This window comes from Desarmillaria tabescens (genome assembly GCF_030435595.1).
Source record: "Desarmillaria tabescens strain CCBAS 213 chromosome Unknown EV420scaffold_336, whole genome shotgun sequence".
In the NCBI taxonomy this organism is placed as follows: Eukaryota; Fungi; Basidiomycota; class Agaricomycetes; order Agaricales; family Physalacriaceae; genus Desarmillaria; species Desarmillaria tabescens.
Window position 1 is genome coordinate 9,427 of NW_026848635.1, and position 20,053 is coordinate 29,479.

The 20,053-nt window shown below is 48.4% G+C and overlaps 1 protein-coding gene across 1 annotated transcript; it reads left to right on the plus strand.

Annotated features, from left to right (window-relative positions):
- Nucleotides 1–411: 411 nt before the first annotated feature.
- EV420DRAFT_1772412 (delta 9-fatty acid desaturase protein) lies at nucleotides 412–2,614 on the plus strand. The gene is made up of 6 exons (XM_060481102.1): nucleotides 412–1,323; nucleotides 1,364–1,489; nucleotides 1,544–1,675; nucleotides 1,733–1,961; nucleotides 2,014–2,189; nucleotides 2,248–2,614. The coding sequence occupies exons 1-6, from the start codon at nucleotides 820–822 to the stop codon at nucleotides 2,446–2,448; spliced, it is 1,368 nt and encodes a 455-aa protein (XP_060321345.1). The 5' UTR covers nucleotides 412–819; the 3' UTR covers nucleotides 2,449–2,614.
- Nucleotides 2,615–20,053: the final 17,439 nt, after the last annotated feature.

Here is a 20,053-nt window from a genome sequence, read left to right on the forward strand (position 1 = left end):
TTCCCCTATGCCGTCCTTGTTTTCCCATTTTAGACTGATTCGCTGTCATAAATACTGTTTTTCAATCGCGTACGTTTGCAACCTTAACGATAGTGTGTTCCATGTGCCATTTCTCCTGACTTATCTGGCATGCTCTCCGTTTGCAAACATACCGAAAGTACTATGGAACGGTTTGGGGTAAGTTCGGGGTGTCATGACCGCGCTTTTACCTCATCCGCTCTCTTATCATGCCCGCATCAGACCCCGCCAAAAACGAAAGTGCTGAGATATGGTTTCAAGGATTGCCCGGAGCCGCAAAATGCAACGGTAATTAAATGAAGAGTGTAACCGTAAATAAGTACATGCAATCGTCTGTATGGCGTTCAAGTCCGACCGGTCCGCATTCCGTTCTTTTTTTCTTCCAAATTTGGCAGAGAATCGTGATGCGCTTTTCATTTGTAACTTCTAATTACTAGCTAATCGTGATAGAAGCATCTATATATTCCACATCGATAAAGGAATCCCTCAAACGTGTCCTTATAGCTGCCCCGGGGTTGAAATTCAATCTCTGGAGAGAGGTCCTTCAGATCCAAGCTTTTACAGGACCGTGGAATATCGATTCTTATCGGACGGGACTGATAATTTTTTAGTGGACTTCTCTTTTCCCTTGGGTTTATCTACTAGATGACGTCGGTGCCTCCATTACTTTCTCGGGACGATCTGCTCAGTCCAATTCAAAGGAAGATACTTGACTGAAAGATACATACAAACCACAACACTGGGGCTCAAAAATAACTCCCTTGACCCCAAGAATTTGGCACTCTCCCATTGACGACGACCATGTCGAATGCTACAAAGAAGGATGTACCCATCGACCTCAACATCCCCGACAACTACGTCCAGCACACTCTGACGACGACGAAACCGCTGCCTCCAATCTCTCTTTCCAATGTTCTCAATGAAATCAACTGGCTCCCTTTCACCGTTATGACCACTACCCCAATAATGGGAGTTATCGGCGCTTATTACACCAAGCTGAGATGGGAGACTGCTATCTGGGCTATTGTGTATTATTACATCACCGGTCTTGGTATCACGGCAGGGTACCATCGTCTCTGGTCTCACAGATCGTATAACGCCGCAATCCCACTGCAATATATACTTGCCATTGCAGGAACTGGTTCCGTAGAGGGCTCGATCAAGTGGTGGACTCGAGGTCACCGTGCGCACCACCGATACACAGACACAGATCTCGATCCTTACAATGCTCACCGGGCTCATTCTACTCACACATTGGCTGGATGCTCGTCAAGCCTCGAAGGAAGCCTGTTGTCGCAGACGTCAGTGATCTGAACAAGAATCGCGTTGTAAAATGGCAGCACAGGCACTATTTTACCCTCTTTTGACGATGGGGTTCCTCTTTCCTCCCTTGGTCGCGTGGTTGGGCTGGGGCGACGCGAAGGGCGGGTTCGTCTATGATGGTGTTCTGCGACTAGTCTTCGTGCATCACGTCAGTTTCCGAGCGTCCATTATGTTCAGCGCGAAGCTGACGTGTTGTTCTTAGTCGACTTTCTGCGTCAATTCTCTCGCTCATTGGCTCGGGGAGACTCCTTTCGATAACAAGCCTACGCCAACGGACCATATGATCACAGCTTTCGCTACCATCGGTGAGGGATATCATAACTTCCACCACCAAGTACGTGTCATTTCATGTTTGTCATAAACACTCGGCATCTGACACTCGGGCTCGCAGTTCCCGATGGACTACAGGAACGCGATCAAGTGGTACCAGTACGATCCCACGAAATGGTTCATTTGGTCGATGCAGAAGATTGGACTTGCGAGTCATTTGAAAGTTTTCCCTGAGAATGAAGTTCGCAAGGGTCAACTGACAATGCAACTCAAGCGTCTTCGGGAGACCCAGGAATCGCTTACTTGGCCCATGAACAGTGATGACCTACCTGTTATTTCGTTCAAGAGCTGTACGTCTTTTCTAACTCTATCCCACCAGAAAATAAGCTGACTTTTATGTAGTCCAGGATCAGTCACTGAAGCGTCCCCTCATCCTCATTTCAGGTTTCATTCATGACGTTTCCACGTTCATGGATGAGCACCCCGGTGGAGCTCATCTCCTTGTCAAGTTCATCGGCAAGGATGCTACCACAGCCTTCTTCGGTGGTGTGTACGATCACTCAAACGGAGCTCATAACGTACGCTATCGTCTTGACATCCCTGTTTTTCGCTCGTTGAATCATCACCATCTGCTAGAGTCTCGCTATGAAGCGTATAGGTATACTTCACGGTGGACATCCTCATATCTTGGACATCGCCAAACGGATCCCGCCTAGTCAACAGTTGAAAATTGCGCGCTACAATGAACTGAGCTCCAACTATGCTAGCAGCACCGCCTGGAGTGATGAAGAGGGGTCGGCGGAAGGTACCCCTGTCAAGAAGCTTTCGTTGTTATAAGAGAAGGTTCTCGTTACTGAACCCTTTCCCCCATGCCGTCCTTGTTTCCAGATATTAAACTGATTCGATGTCATAAATGTTGTATTTCAATTGTGCCCGTCTGCAATCTTAACGATAGTATGTTCCATGCACTATTTCTCCTGCCTTATCTGGAGAACAACAACAGAAAATTTGAATTGTGGGCATGCTCTCCGTACGCTACCAGTAGGATCTACGTTCGGAAACGTGCCGGAAACGGTTTTGAGTAAGTCCAGGGTCTCATGACCGCGCTTTTACCCCATCCGATTCCCGATCATCCCCGCATCCAACCCTGCCAACAACCATTGTGATATCATTCCAAGGATTATCCGGAATCGCGTAAATGCAGCGGTAATTAAACGACGAGCGTAGCCATGGACACATATAATCGTCGGTATGGCGCCCAAATCCGACCAGTCCGCGTTCCGTCTTTCGTCATCGTTTTTTTTTCCTTGGCAAACCTAACCCTTCTCTTACCTACAGCGAGACATCGCTCTATCAACGGCACGCCGCCTTTCCTCCTGCAAGACAATGGTTGCTTCGTAGACATCGGTGCGCTAAATAGACCGACGTAGTGTGCGGAGAAAGTGTGTTTTTACATTTTGTTGCATTTATTGTTTTTTTTTTTCCTGCTCGCTTCACTATAACTCTGACAGGCTATCCGGAGTATGATTATTTCGCTTTGTATTTTGCTCTTTTTGTGGCGCCTTGCGCCACTGAGCTCCGTAAGAATTGAAGCCTCATCCATTTCTTTGCTCCCCTCTTTTTTTTTTTTGTTACGACTTGGTTTGTGAACGTAACCTAGAGCTTCTTCTACCAAATAGCTGATCACCGTTGATTTAGGGATTGATTTGGAAGTTCGAAAGCTGCACTCTTCCTTTCCTCATTCAGGGCAACGGTTTCGGCAAACGGTGCTCTCAGGGTGACAAGAAGCGATTCCTTGATTTCTGCGGTCTTCTTACCGAAATATCTCTCAGTGGTAAAGCTCCGTCTGTTGAGCGTTAAGTATACATTCTGCGGGACGCTCGAATAACAGACTCGCTGGATGTTGCCTCGAACCCAGTTACCGAAAACTTCGAGAGGGCGAGCAGCATAGGAATAGCCTTCTTCTGGATGCGTTTCTACGACTCTCGAACTGATCTAACAATGCTCTGCAGTAACCTCCAAGAAAATCTGCAGCACCTTGGAGGTCGATGTTTTTAGGCTTCACAATGACCGTGACGACATTTGCACCTTCCTGCCCCATATTGTAAGAATAAAGGTCCTATGGCACAAAATTAACTTCGAGAGGCTCGAAGACTTGAATTACGCATGCTAGCCCAGAATACAAAGCCCATTGCGGCGCCGTATCCACTTTAGAGATACTGGACCATGTCACACCTCCGGGGAAGGTCCACGCCTAGGCTGTACTCCGTCAAATCGAAGCGTATGCGTACCTCGCTACTTTCTTTCGCCACGGATAGTGAGATAGTGGTGGAGGTCCAGGACTTCGTTGCGTTCTCGAAGATTCGCCTCTTTGCTGATGACTCTGGTGTAAGAACAAAAAAGTTATGCATGAAGCAACGCGTATTGCGTAGTGTTCGACCCCCCCTCGATCGAGGTGTCTGGAGCAAGCTCTGTAAAAGGTGAGTTTCGACAAGATGGCATGGCACGCATACTCTTTCGACAAAGCCAAGAACCATCGATACTAGGCTCTTGGAGCGAGCGATTGACAGTATATGCGGACTTTTGGACGCCCGCGCTACATTCGGCGCTCATCGTAAAGCCTGACAACGTTGTCTTGCTGGAATAGAGATGAGCGTACTGATTCTCGTTCGTGCCAATTAATGACTTTTGAACTCACAAAGTCCTTCAAAAACTCGTCTTACTCGGAGGTGGATTGCACAAAGTGCGCAAACTCTACATTACAGCTGTCCAGCATGTTAATCCAGGTACGAGACTGTACGATTTCCTCGTGGTAGCGCCGGGTAAGATAGACAAGGCAGGTTCCAAGTTTGGGAGTCGGAAAGTAGACTGACCAAGCACATCACCCATACAAGAGTCCCATGAGGAATGCAGACAACACTATTCTCAAGCTGGCCGTACCCTATTTTATACGTAGCTCCAAACATTATCACTGGGACTTAATTGTCGGTACCTTCTGAGTGACTCGATACTCCGGAGCGCGGCAGGCCATAGTCGAGCTCCCGGTTTCACACGGCGCTTTGCTCAGGTCAAGAGTTCGTCGCTGTTTAGGTTCCCATACGAACTCTTTACTCACCCTTCACCCCCATTTTTGAAGGGGTGAAAGTCCCGCCTGTCTCGTTGTCGATAATAAGTAATTGATCCGAGTCCTCAAGCATTTTTACTGAGGTTGGTATTCTTTTAAGGAGCGGCATGGATCCAAGATAAAGGGGAAGTATCCGTTGAAATTCAAAGGCTACTAGGCAAAGAAATAGCCACGGTTCATTATAACAGCCCCGCAGTGCATATGCCAGCTATTCAAGAATCAAGATAGGATTGGCCAGACGGACTCCGAGTTTGAGCTCGACTCAAGCTCAGATCTCCAAAGATCAAAAAGACATCTCGATTGCTCAAGTTCGAGATGTGGTTGCCCCTAGTAGAACCGTAAAAGTAGCAGAAGTTAATAATCATCTGAAAGTGCAAGTAAAACGAGAGCCTTGTCTAAAAGTAGCGAGGAGTAGCGCTGTTACACGACGACGATCTCAAAGGCCGGATTGACATTGGCGAAAATCGAAGCAATCCATTGAGGCGTTGGAGTACCAGTTCATTCGACCAACAAGCGCAGAAAAGATTTGGAAAAGACAGATAACTTAACAGAACTTGAGCAAAACAAAAGCAAATGATGATCGTGGCGTATTGATCGAGTATTGATGGTCAGTCACGTTGCTGACTGGCACTTGTACTCGACTGTCACCATCACTGGCATGTCGCTAATTAGTGATACCGAGTACGTTCACGACCTTGAATTACAGCCGTGCTCTGATTATTTCGCAGCTATCTCATACACAGTCTCAGACTCAACTACCTACGCGACGTCGAGGATCCTTATGGCCGCCGTCTCATCTCTCTCGACTCGTCCTACACTTCAAATCCTTACATCCTCGCCGCCTCTCTTGCTGACGTTGACCGATGGCCCGAACTCGCTATGCCGTCTAGCCCTCAAATTTCCGACGACGAAGAACAACAACCAGGCGCAGGCGCCAAAGGGTTGAAGTATACTCAGACGATCATGGGTGGACGTACAGGCGGGCTGGGATTGCGTGTGAGTGGGAAACGAGCGTCTGTGAGCAAACGAGCGTCGACGTTGCTATCATCGACAACGGAGCCGGATGTAGTGAAGAACTTTGTGGGAACGAGTGCACCGGTCAATGAAGAAGCAGAGGTCGAGGAGGTAGCAGAAGGGACGCCAGAGATCAAGGTGCAGGAGGCACCACCAGTGGTAGAGGCTCCCCAGTTTGTTCCACGATTCAAAGGTGCTGCTGAGATGGAACGACGACGACGACTGAGGATGGCAGCGAGGAGAGGTCCCGACGCAGCCCCGCCGCCTGGTCCGCCCCCGACGCTCAGCTTTGACGATTCTTCGAGTGACGAAGACAACGCTGTCTCATCTTCGTCCTCATCATCGACTTCTTATGGTGCAAATGATAGCATGGACGACGACGACTTTGACCCGTGCGTATATGCTGTCTTTGTGTGATTATATACTAAACTATTTACAGTGAATTTGCGGCAACGACAACACGTACACCAGGAAACTTTGACAGCGCCTCTGACATGAACTCTATGCTCTCCCTTTCAAATTCCCGACGCTCCCGCCCCCGACTCACGCCCGCCTCAGGAAAGCTCTCGCCTAATCGCCCACGTGCAGAGTCTCGTCCTCACAGACCACAGCGTAATCCCACTACAGAAATGTCCTTTACACGGAAACGCATCGTACCTCCCAAGCCTCCAGCCGTGTCTGCTCTTTCTGCGATGCTCAAATCAGCGGGTACGACCACTAATCCGTTCAGCGAGCTCTACTCGTTGATCAGCGGACGCGGCGAGAATGCGTCATCGTACGTCCAAGTCTACTTTCCCCATGCACAAGGGCCCAGAAACAAGGCTATGGAGCTCAGTGTCAGGAAGGATGCCTCAGTCGAAGAAGTCATTGGGTTTGCACTATGGACGTATTGGGAAGAAGGATGGAAACCCAAGCTCGATGAAGGTCTCACTGAGGAAGACGAGAAATGGAACACTCAACTTAGTGCCATCGGGTGGATACTCAGAATAGCTGAGGATGACGGTGAAGTGGACGATGACTTTCCACGTATGTCTCTTTTTCGCCTTATTCAATCATACTCATAGTCTCCCAGCCCCGGATCGAATGGGAAAAATCGTCAAATTCAACGCAGATGCCTACGCCGTCTTGGAAGCCAACCCTGCCCAAGGTTAGACTTTCTTCTTTCTCTCTATCCCTTCTCACCATCTCCCTAGTCGCCCAGAACCGTATACTCCAAAGCAAGATTCAACGACGACCCTCTCGAACAGCCGTCGCCAAGAAACCCCAGAATCAGAATCAGAACCCAGGATCGTTGCCCCCAGCAGCCACTACCGGCGCTCCCGTATTTGGCTCCAACCTCGGCTCCCTACCGCTCTCAACCAGTCTAGGTTTATCATCCAGTGGGCCGCAGATGTTCTTGAGAATCAGAGTAGCAGACGCAGCCGATGCAGGGCACATATCCACTACTATCCCTGTGTATGTTCATTTTTTCACAACCTCGTTCTTTTCTGACCCCGATTCCAGTTCTGCCGAGATGTACATGCAGGAGGCCCTCGAGATGGTCTGTCGTAAGCGTAAGCTTGACAACCCGAAAGAGTACGCACTGCTGCTCGCGGATATGAGCATCCTCATCCCGCTGGACCGTACCGTGGCCAGTCTGCAAGGCAAGCGGGAGCTCGTGATCATCAAGAAGAGCAGGCTTGGCGGAGACGTTCTCAAGGGTGCTGGGCGGACGACTGACCCGAACGGTTAGTCCGCCATTATCATTACTTTCATTTCTGACGCCATCTTCAGCATCAATATTCAAACGTATTTCCGATACGCCAGAAGTCAAACTCAGCTCTGCATTGGATTACACTGCTGCTTACAAGGTTAGATTCTTCGTGTCCATAATGCCCTATGCTAACTCCCCTCTAGAAATACACGATATCCCGCAAGATGCCTATGCTCGTCGCCAAACAGGAAAAGACCCTCGCAATCGACGGAGTCTATATTCACGTACGCCCCCTCCTCCCTTCTCCCCTTTCCCCCTTTCCCCCACTCACCCCTCCCCCCCTCTAGATCATGCCCTCCACAAACAAAGCCAAAGCCGTCTTCGACAATGGCAAAACGTACTCGTACCACATCAAGAGTATCGTCGACTGCCAACAGAGTACCAAGAGCTCGAACATCTTCAAGCTGGTACTTACAGGGAATAAGAGGTATGATTTCGAGGCGGAGAGTCCGAAAGCAGCGGGGGAGATTGTGCAGACTATTAGGGGTATGAGGGCGGCGTTGGAGAGGAGTGGGACGGTCAATAGGAGTAGGAGGAGTCGACATGGCGGGGCGGGGTAGTGGTGGGATTATATTATTGTGCGAGATCGTGATACGGGACCGGTGCGACCATCTGCTTCATTATCTTAAACGCAGTCTACCACTTTTTTGGGTTGAGGCAGGTAGCAGGACTTCTGTTCTCAACCTTAGGTGACAAAGATGATTCGACTACTACTGCCTATCGTTATGATATTACCTTGAGCTTGATTTAGGTTCGGGCTCTCTATCGTGTGTACACACAGGACGCTATGACATTATATCCAGTCCTCAGTATCATTACCGACAACTCAATTGTCGTTATCTTGTAGGTGACTCGACATTAAAGCGCCGCCTCGCAGTTCGGGTTCTCATACAGACTTTTTACTCACCTTCTCCTTCATGACTTGAGAATCAAACTCAAAGTCCCAATCGTAACGCGTAACCTCGCGTTTCGTTGTCGATATGATCCTCCTACGTCGCGCAGTCTCGCATATTGCCATTCTTCTGAGCAGTGGTATGTGTCCGATATGAAGCAGGGGATGGCCAGCTGGAGAATAGTGTTGTCCGCATTCCTTGTTAGACTCTTGCACTATTTGTTCAGTCTACTTTCTACTTAGAGACTTCCTTGTCTGCCTTTCTAAATAACGTCCTTCCCAATTCTCCCCTGAAGCACAGGACTTTTACACCTCTTGTAGTAATGTCTGAGCTCGCCGTCTCTAAAGACAGAGGTACAATGAATCAATTGCTCATACACTCTCCCTTATGAACAATCCACACATCTGCAACAAACATCACGTTTTATATGAGAGAACAATTTCGTCTAATTTCGGCGCTGAGAATATAGTACCGTATGGAGTCAAAGGGTTTAGCTAACAAGACCTACTTTCGGAGCTTCTTCACAGTACCCTCCTGTTCTTCCTCATCACCGTCACTCCACGCTGTGCTACTAGCATAGTTCGAGCTCAATTCATTATACCGCGCAATCTTGAGGCGTTGGCTGGGTGGAATTCGCTTGGTGATATCCAGAATGTGAGGATGTCCGCCGTGGAGTACACCGACGCGCTTCATGGCGAGAAGCTGATGAGGTATGAGTAAGCTAAAGACAGTCGAAACAGAGACGTAACATACATTGTGAGCAGCGTTCGAGTGATCGTACACGCCACCGAAGAAAGCCGTAGTCGCGTCCTTGCCGATGAACTTGACAAGGAGATGCGCACCACCAGGGTGCTCATCCATGAACGTCGAAACATCGTGAATGAAACCCGAAATGAGAATGAGTGGACGCTTTTGCGACTGCGTTTGGACTGTAACGAAACGTTAATGATCTTGGCAGGGCCGGGTGGGAAAAGGATACGTACAGCTGTCGAATGAAACAACGGGTAGGTCATCACTATTTGAAGGCCAGGCAAGTGATTCCTGGGTCTCGCGAAGACGCTTGAGCTGCATCGTCAGCTGACCCTTGCGAACTTCATTCTCAGGGAAAACTTTCAGATGACTCGCGAGTCCAATCTTCTGCATCGACCAAATGAACCATTTCGTGGGATCATACTGGTACCACTTGATCGCGTTCCGGTAGTCCATCGGGAACTGCGAGCCCCAGTGTCAGATGCCGAGTATTATGACAAACACGAAATGACACGTACCTGGTGGTGGAAGTTGTGGTATCCCTCACCGATGGTAGCGAATGCTGTGACTATATGGTCCTTTGGTGTATGCTTGTCATCAAAGGGGGTCTCTCCAAGCCAATGAGCGAGGGAATTGACGCAGAAAGTCGACTAAGAATAAATACGTCAGCTTCATGCCGAAAACAATGGGCGCTTGAAAACTGACGTGATGCACGAAGACTAGTCGCAAAACACCAGCATATACGAACCCACCCTTCGCGTCACCCCATCCCAACCACGCGATCACAGAGGGAACGGCAAAACCCATAGTCAAGATGAGCGGCAAGTAATGCCTGTGCTGCCACCTCACAACACTGCTCTTGCTCAGATCACTGACATCCGCGACACCGGGCTTCCGCCTAGGCTTGACGAGCATCCAGCCAACATGCGAGTAAAAAAATCCTCGGTGAGCATTGTATGGATCGAGATCGGTGTCTGTATACCGGTGGTGCGCACGGTGACCTCGAGACCACCACTTGATCGAACCCTCCAGGGAACCAGCTCCCGCCATGGCGAGCATATACTGGAGCGGCATCGAAGCATTATACGACCTATGCGCCCAGAGACGATGGTACCCTGCCGTGATACCAAGACCAGTGATGAAATAATACACCACAGCCCAGACAGCGGTCTCCCATCTGAGCCTGGTATAATAAGCACCGATAACACCCATTATTGGGGTCGAGGTAAGGATGATGAAAGAAAGCCAGTTGATTTCATTGAGAATATTGGAAAGAGAGATTGGAGGCAGCGGTTTGGTCGTCGTCAAGGTGTGCTGGACGTAATTGTCGGGGATGTTGAGGTCGATGGGTACATCCTTCTTCGTAGGGACGTCAGACATGGTGGTCGTCGTCAGTGGGAGAGTGCCAAATTCTTGGGGTCGAGTGGATCCATTTTTGGGGACGTGTGTTGTGGATTGTGTACCATTGGCTCCATCGTTTTTTGAGGTCAAATTTGTAGTTCTGGGCTCTTGATGGTCTGCCGTTCAATGGGAAGCGCCCCGTCGCGGGACCAACTCCCATTCATCCATCTTTTAAAACGGATCTAAGGCAGGGAAAGCACAGAGTCCACCAAAATCCACTCCGGTTTGATACAGGATTGACTCATCACGTCGGACCGCGGTGCCGGAGCTAATGTTTGTTCTACGAAAGGGTAGGCGGACCCAGAGTTTCAATTCTGTCTTCATTGAAAGATACGACGTTGCTTTGCAAGTTTGTCTTGTGCTTGAATTCCCCCTCCCTCTTCTACACCCAGGCGCCAGTTCAAAGCCTTTTTCCGACATCGGAGCCGAGAATGAATAACACCCCAACTTTCTCAGGGAAGATGGACTGGGGAGCAATCGACGAGCAGTCACCAGGGTAATAGAAGTCCCTATAAGCGCGTCTTTCAGCTCCTGTGCATGAAGGAAGATAGAAGACGCCACAGGTGACTTGGTTACTTGGCAATGTGGCCTTTTTGTGCACGCGAAGGCTATCGTGCTGCTGGTGGCGCCGAGATAAGCAAGCATTCTTTCGTGCATCCGGGATGCGTACCACTCTCGCAGCCCCATACCATACATTAATGCCGCCATCCCAATTAAAGGGAAAGGAGGACGGTGCTTGACCTTGATCTTCTCGTTGGTGTTCTCCACGTTATGTTTTGCATGATGGTATATCTGCTGGTGTTAGAAATACACTGCCAAAATCTGCATGGCTATTGCTTCCAAGAAAACTGTACAATCACTTCAACGCCACCTCGTCACTCAATCCTTCGGGTCATGTCCACAGGACTGATGCGCACATAACCTATCCAATCAGCCGGTGCCAGGCTCCGCACCAACGGCCTGCAAAACAACCCTTCAGCTCCACAGCTCCAGCACTAAGAAGACCATATACTCACGGACGCATGAAAGGATCTCGGAACTGCCTCACCTGCAACTCCAGCATCGCCTTTTTCAAGTCTGGAAACTCGTACTCTTTCGTCATTTCATCAATCATAGCTTTGAAATCCCATCCACGCTCTTTATCAAGCCCTTTGGCAAGCAAAACCATACGGTGAAATGGCACACGAGCGCCCGCGCTCTGGCGATCGCCAGTTGTCATAGCCTTATCACGAGCAGCACGAATAAGGTTCTGTATGGGAAGGAAAAGGAGTGTCCATTCGCATGAAACAGTCCTCGCTGTCTGTTCCCTCCTTGATCCGAATGTATAGATCGGTTTTCGGGTCCCCGGTTTAGCTTGAAAATATGATTGCAAAAGAGCTGGAGAGCGTTTAAAGCCTTCGACAGCGGGTCCTATCTGGGTAACTGTTGGCTTGGGTGGACCGCGTGCTTTCAACGCCGTTTCCACGGCGTCTTCGAGGCCCATTTCTTTACCACAAATCGCTTTGTGTCTGCTCTTATAGTCCGCAGTCTGGCATTCTCTGCAAAGGGTTTCAAGAAGTTCAAGCAGAAAGGACGAGCACCAGAGACGCACCTCGAACAGTAAGGGACATCTCGCTTCAACGCAGTCCAACACTTGGAACAGTGAGGAAACTTTTGGCCCTCTTCCTCTTTTTTGAGGCAATTGGTGCATGAGTTCGCGCGCCGGCTGGTTCGATCTTTCCAAGCAGCTTTTGTCGTCTTTCCACATCTCCTTGGCCGCTTTCCCACCGTAAAGCTTCTTCTTAGCTCCTTTTCGACCGAATCCATCTGGGCATGCGGAGAATGGCCGAGATTTTCTCACTACAGTGATCTTTGGACGCGGCCGTCCAAGGAACGACAAGTACGTACACTGCACGACGTGATCTGAGTGGAAGGTAGCATCAGCGATAAACAGAAATGCGAAGGTAAAGCGCACAGATGAGTTTGACCGGAGCATATGTGCCTCAGCAAGCCATAACTTTTCAAACTCGGTCCCATTTTTCTGGCGCTCTTCACGGAGTGAATCCCAGGCGGCATTTGGGAAATGGCACATGGTGTCTTAGGAAGGACGGAAATATCGTCGGGAATGATAGCTTTGAGCAAGTCGATAAGGGTATGACCTTCTTTACTGAGATTTTCAAGAGTAAGAATATCTCCCGTAAACCTCCTGGCTTCGTTGAGATTTCTGGCTATAGCCCCCTGCCTCGGATAAACCAACAAGAGCATGTTGCCTGCGGGTAGCACGCGTAGCAGCAAGCCACTTGGATTCAAGATCATGGTAGAGCAGCAGGTCAACAGCCTCTACACCAATATCAAAACGAAGACCAAGCGTGTTTTGGAGAAGTCTGGAATATTCAAACGCCTTGACACCAGTTTCGCATAGCTCCATTTTAAGAGCCAACTCGAGGCAAAGTGGGGGGGCTAGGAGACCTGAACTACAGAGACGCTCCCAAGACGCATTCCACTCCTCAGGCTTGGAAAGAGCATGCTGTGTTCTAGGCAATTCAAAAGTGACGGTCACCAGCCTGGAGTTGTCCATTGTGGAGAAGGGACAGGAGGCGTGGGAATAATTTCTGTTTCGCACCCACGTCTTTATAGCTCCAACTACTCGGTATACTTGCTAGTTCATGCGTTGTACGAACATCTTAGACCATTCGTTCTCCTTTGCTCTATCAACCTCCCTCCTTGTTTCCTTTTATTACTCGAAATTCAAACAGGATCGCGTCGCCATGCAACTCGGACTTAAACCAAACTTCAACTTAGCCATTTTCGTGATGCTATAAATCAATGCCACGGTGATGATTTGAGGAGATAATGAACCACATCCTACAATTTCTATGAGCCGCTTACAACATTTCTGTCTTCTGGCCCTTCGCCTCTGCCTGTGACCAAAGTTCCTACGAAAGTCGGGAAAGTTTTGCGAATATCGCCCGTGCCGCTTCGAGTAACAGCTGCTCCTCTCTCTCCTCTATAGACAGCGGAATGGTCCGGTAGAATGTCGTCGGTGGATGGTTAGCATCCAGTTAACGATGGAGGCGTGCAGAGTATTGCTTAAGTATACTACCTCCCTGGGCAGTGTCGAAATCTGACGATGCTACGTTAAAACGTTTACGTTCATCCGTCCTTTCATACTTGTTGACTTCAAGTTGTCACTAGAATAGTCGGATACAATGTTGGGACCGCTTGACATGCAATCATCTAATCTTATTCTACTTACCTTCACTGTCTTAGTTTTGCCATCCGCTCTTCGGTGATCTGGAAGCATTCCGGCATCCCTGTATCTTCCCAGTTTCCCCCGAGAACCATCTGTGCTAGACCAGGTGCACAACCAAAAATACGCGCCATTCCATGACCATTGAACCCGCTAGGACATACTGACCTGGACAACCAGGAACTGCTCCGACAAACGGCACCGAATCTTTAGTCTTGAAGAAGAACGTAAGCTCGAAGTCTCAATCAATCGACTACTCACCATGCCGAGTATACCTGTCCAACCATACTCCAGTCCCTCTCCCAGAGCCTCCTCTCCGAAATCAGGAAATATCTTCTTGAATGATCGAACCGCATCTTCTTGAATTTCCTCATTAAATACCCGGTCATTTTTGCAAGCAAGTTCAGCACGTGTGGCTTCGCTGAGGCCAGGAATACCCCGACTGGTGCCCAAGACTAGCGTTCCATCCGACTTGCGCTGTATAAGCGAATAGAAGTGATGTAAAGCGAATCGCAGTGAATAGGTATGTGTAAGCATACTCGTCGATGAAAACGAAGGGGTTGGGATTATCTTGTGAGCTTGAGCACGCATAGGCGTTATGAGGGTCTTTAATTGGGGAAAGGGGTATCGGCAAAGGCGTTGGTAGCATGAACGACGATGGGTGTCGTAATAGAACCACGAGCAGTACTTACAACCCAATTCTTGTCGCCGGAACGTTCGATCGCCGTTGCAGGCGTATGCGTAAAAAGGGATAAACCAAGATCGCGACCTATGGCAAGGACCGCAAGACAAAGCTTTGCCGGGTGAAGACTTGCGGCATTCCACTCAAATGCGCCAAGGGCCTCAGGAACACGAGTTGCCTGTTGATGCAGCTTGTCAGTTACCTCGCCCGCAATAACTCGTGGCAGAGGGCAGACCTTTCGCGCTTCATCTTGTTCCAACCACGTTACGCCAGCCGTGTCGCCACCAAATTGCTTGAAGGATTCAAAACTGCTGGTGACATATCGAAAGAAATCCTCTCCCATGATAACATCAAAGGTCTTGCAGTAATCAAATCGCACTTCAATCTTGTGGGTTCAATAAACCGTTTGACGAGTTGAAGAACGAGCTTCTCGTGCTCGATAATCTTTATTGCTTGCTCGGGCCGTGGATTTTAGAAAATGCGGCGAATCCACGGAAAGCATCTTTGAAAATCGATGAGGGTCCATGTGAACAAAATAGCTTCGGAAGCATACCTGGACGACAGTGTCCCGCATTTCTACCTGTGGCGCCGGAACAGGCCTCTCTGGCTTCGAGCATTACGATATTTTTGGGTCCATTCGGCGCCGACAACAATTCGTACGCAGTCACGGCTCCCGCCATGCCGGAACCTATAACAACTGCATCGGCTGTAGATGGTATTGGAGAGGAAGCACTTCATGAAGCAAAGGGTTATGGCGAGTCGTCCTCTGCCAAATTGACAAGCAAGGTCTTTCAAAGGGAAAAGGCGGATTCTGTGAAGGATGATTGGTTGAGGAATCTGGACATGCTGAAATGAAGAAATAGCGAATTTTGAGGCCCTGCGACAACGATAAAAAGGGAGCAATAGCGTTAGTGAATATCCAACAAAATGGCACAAGTGGTAGTATTTGAGAACCAAAGAAGAGAGTCATGATAACCTTTGAAGTGAAAGTGGAGAATCTTATCTTTGCTCCTCTTATCTCTGCCGGCAAATTGCCGATCCGATCCGCGTTACGTTATTGCAAATTCACTAATTCCCTGTTTGCTTTCAATCCATCACCATCTCGACTTCAGGAACAAATATTCTACAGGTCCCGCATGCTGAATACAGTTTTCTATTACTGTATATCCCGCACTCACCGGTCTCCGGCCGGACTTTAGCGTCAAAAATACCTCATGAACGAGCACCCTTTCATTCTTGAACACATCATGATGAGAATGTATACGGGCACTAGCGCTGATACAATGTATCATCTATATTTTTGGCACGATGCGCAGCTATCACTGTCCCTCACCCGTCCCTTGATTGTTATCCCCGCAACCTGCTCTTCAAACAGTGTTTGGCCCTTCGCTCCACGCTGAGCCGGGATCAGGCCCTTGCGGGTCGCATTACCCATTGGGCAGTTCTGGGCCAACTAACAGTAACATTTGCAACATATAATCCTCAGGTGACCCTCTTCCGGACCGCCTACCCGCTGGGAAACCACAAAAAGAGGCAGACGCCTAATTCTTGGTGCCCTTCTGTTCTTGATCTTCTCAGACATGGCTGGAGGTTCTACTGGAGATTTTCCGTTGTCCGCACGTCGTCGCAAGGCTCTCGCGGGAGCTTCCGGATGGGTGCGTGTGTGTCTCCTTCTTGATCGCCGGGCTTATAGTAGTCGTGAATGTGCAGGCAGGGCTTGTGCACAATCGTAAAGTGTTTTTGATCGCAGTCTTTGCCTTCTCTGGAGGACTGTAAGAAATTATTCCCTCATTGTTGTCGTCATTAACCTCTCCCAATAGGCTCTATGGTTCGTAAACCGCGAGTCAATAATATCTAGCTGACCCAGATTTAAACCTCAGGATATAATCAAGTGCTAAGTTACTGTACGGTGAGGGCCTGAGCTGACGTTCTTTCTCAGGGTGTCTTTTCCGGAGTACTTGGGTAGGTTCTGCTTCTCATTGAAATTAATGAAGTTCGACTGAACGACATCCAGAATGTCCACATTCGATCAGCGGTGTGTTAATTGACCCTTCGATGATATATGTATCTGATTTTGTTCTAGGATGGGTACTGCTGTCTCTGACACGAAGCAGAAAGGATGGCTGGTCGCTATACTGGAGTTGGGAGCTTGGGTTGGCGTTCTAATGACAGGTCGGTGAAAACTGCTCTTTGAAAAGAACCAAAATATGTACTTTCTTAGGTTATCTCGCTGACAAGCTATCCCGCAAGTACACCATATTTTTGGGTGGGTATTTCCTTCCGCTTCAGGGAATCGTCAATGTTTAAATCCTGATTTTTTAGCCGTTGTCGTCTTTTGTGTAGGGGTTATCGTCCAGACTGCAGCCATGAAACCCTCCTCTATCTACGGTGGTAGATTTGTGACTGGTCTTGGCGTTGGTTCTACCAGTATGGCAGTCCCGCTCTATAATGCAGAGGTCAGTCTTGCTTCAAACTGTGTTACTAAAGGCTGACGGACAATATAGCTCGCACCTCCAGAGGTACGGGGGAGCTTGGTGGCACTCCAGCAGCTAGCTATTACATTCGGGATCATGATCTCCTTCTGGATCGATTATGGAACAAATTATATTGGTGGCACTGGTGCAGGACAAAGTGAGGCCGCCTGGAATTCCACTGGCGCTCAACTGCACCTGCGATCATACTCGGATGTGGATCCTCTTCATGCCATTCTCACCTAGATGGCTGGTCAACCAAGACGAGATGATGAGGCCCTTACGGTGCTCAGCAATCTTCGGTCGCTTCCCAAGGACGATGATCTCGTGCGTATCGAGTTCCTGTAAGTGCACTGCATTATATGTTACCGACTAGCACTGAAAGAATCCGGTTTACCATAGCGAAATTAAAGCGCAATACTTGTTCGAGAAAGAAATCTCTGAAACCCAGTTTCTCAATATCAAGATCCGTCATTTGCATCCCAATTTAAGCTGGGCCTACACAGTTATCTAAGCTTGATCCTTGATCGGAGTGGGTTCATCCCTTTTCACGTCTGAAATTTAACCCTAAGCCATCACAAGATTTACTTTGGCGTGTCGCTGTCGGCTCACTGTGAGGCTACCAGCGATCATCGATCCTTTCACGCCCTGACACTATTCTAGAACGATGTTTTTTCAACAATGGACCGGCGTCAACGCTGTTTTATATATATGCGCCTAGCATCTTCGAATCTCTAGGTCTAACAGGGAACACTATATCTCTTCTCGCAACAGGTGTGGTTGGCATCGCGTAAGACACGTAGCTGTGATCGTTTCATTCTTGCTAACTTCGGCACTGATAGGATGTTTTTGGCGACAATTCCAGCAGTCTTGTTCATTGATCAGCTTGGACGGAAGCCAGTACTTGTCTCCGGGGCCTTTCTCATGGCCACGTGAGTTTGTTAATGTATTGCGCGGAGTACGTTGGATGATAAACACCATACTATTCTCTAGATGTCATTTCGTCGTCGCTATTTTGACGAGTAGGTTCCACGATACCTGGCCGAGGTGCGGAGAATTTAATAGATGACTACCAAGGCTGACACGTTTCTTGTTTAGCCATGTAGGTGGGTGTATCTGAGTAATACCCTTAAGTACAAAGCTTCATTACCGTTTCAGCTGCCGGATGGGTGGCTTGTGTCTTCGTTTGGATTTTCGCCATGGGTATGTTCTGTGGTGACCATCTCCTTGTTTTTCACTCAATGAGGATGATAGCCTTTGGTTATAGCTGGGGTCCTTGTGGCTGGATTATCGTTTCAGAGATATTCCCTCTGAGTGTTCGAGGCAAAGGCCTGTCCATTGCTGCCTCCTCGAATTGGGTATAATCGATTTTCTCGTTTATTGCCATAATTTTCTGATGAATACCTGTTTCCTAGATGAACAACTTCATAGGTATGAGAGAACGATAATTTGTTTTTCGCTCTAGGATGCTCATAAAATCTCAGTCGGTCAAGTTACGCCGTCGATGTTGCAGCACATAGGATATGGGACTTTTGTTTTCTTTGGAGTACGTCTAAAATCTTTATGGTGAGACGACGCTGCTGAATTACAATGCAGATTTTCTCGTTCCTAGGAGGCTGCTTCATTCTGTTCCTGGTACGTCATACTTCTTTCCTGTAAGAACTCGTACCACTAACAGCGTCAACATAGGTCCCAGAGACAAAGGGAGTAAGTTTGGAAGAAATGGAAGAATTGTTTGGGAACACAACCAATTTGGCCACAGAGGATCTTCGCCGTCTTGAAGATATCCATAGACGCCTTGGCTTGATCACTGGAACTTTAGATGAGAAACATGATGAGGAAAATGGGAAGGTGTCTCATGAAGAGAAGGTTGGGGAGTAGACGACATATAAGATTACGGTGACGCTCCGTTTCACGTTGTACTATTGAGAATTGATATACATGATACACTATTCATCAAAATACGTGCCTGACATTGCTTCATTGAGTATGATTGAAGGTGCAATTTGGAGTGAATTTATATTTGCCTGCCTTCTCAAGTTCTTATCGGTTTATTGCTTGCCGGCGGAGGATCGGTCCGTGTTCTGCGTTCTTATTGAAATCGACCCTGCGAGCACCTTCTCTTCCGCTATCAAGAATCATGACCATGTTGTCCTTCTACTTATCGCCGGCGGCCCAGTTGATAGCGCTAGCTCTCCAGCAGGTAGAAAGGGAACGATTCTTGCGGGATCCCTGCATTAGCGTGGCTCTAGCTCCGTGCACCACGTCGTCCTTAGTATGCCCGGCACCTTCTCCAATCCCGAAGCTGTATCTCAAGACACAGATGAGGAACATGCAGTCCCATGTCATGTTCGCTCTTTGATCGAGAAGAGTTTGGTCCTCCGATTGGACTGTTTCTTGTTGTTTTTCGGATGCGTATCTCAGATCATCAAGTATCTGGACCAGGTACGTTGCCAGATGTACTCGAAACCGTTTGCCTCATAAGTAGCATTGGTTAGCAAAACATCAATACTGCGTATGGTATGTTCTCATTTTCGTTCCGTAACGCTCCCTCATTCGGTTTCTTGTTGATCAGTATCTGGGATGAAAGTGCGTGAACAATCGCCTCTATCGGCAAATTCATCGTGTGAGCTTCTCCCCTGTAGGAAGACCTGAACCTAGTCGGAAATGGTGATGCTTCTAAATTCACCTTTTATAAATTTATTCTAAAATTTCCCAGAATTGAATTACTTACGACCTACTTCAACGTCGGATACTGCATAATGGCGAGTGGTTCTTCCCACATCCGTGGAACAGGTATTGACAGGTTTTGCTCTGTAGCTCGTCCCTTCACAATTATCATGACAGTAAGTGCTATTGTTTGCGCCTCTGTGTGTTAATTAATGATTAATATTGATACATGCGTTGCAGTACGTCCGACCTTCCTTTTGGCTTCCGGGTCTTGAAATCGCCTGGGGTATCTTGACCGGGAGCATTGCTGCCTGTCACAGTCCAAAGCAGATTTATGCCGTTCGGACTTTTTTGGGACTATGCGAGAGCAGTGCGTGGCCCGGTATGATGGACGCTCTTTATGCATTGGTATACGCCCACAGAGCTCGCGAAGCGTATGGATTCTACCACTCTTG

Bases quoted from the DNA above. Each gene is read 5' to 3' on its own strand.
- EV420DRAFT_1772412 (XM_060481102.1), top strand. From the start codon at position 820: ATGTCGAATGCTACAAAGAAGGATGTACCCATCGACCTCAACATCCCC. The intron at 1,490-1,543 runs GTCAGTTTCCGA...TGTTGTTCTTAG, and splicing joins GACTAGTCTTCGTGCATCAC to TCGACTTTCTGCGTCAATTC. The intron at 1,676-1,732 runs GTACGTGTCATT...TCGGGCTCGCAG, and splicing joins ATCATAACTTCCACCACCAA to TTCCCGATGGACTACAGGAA.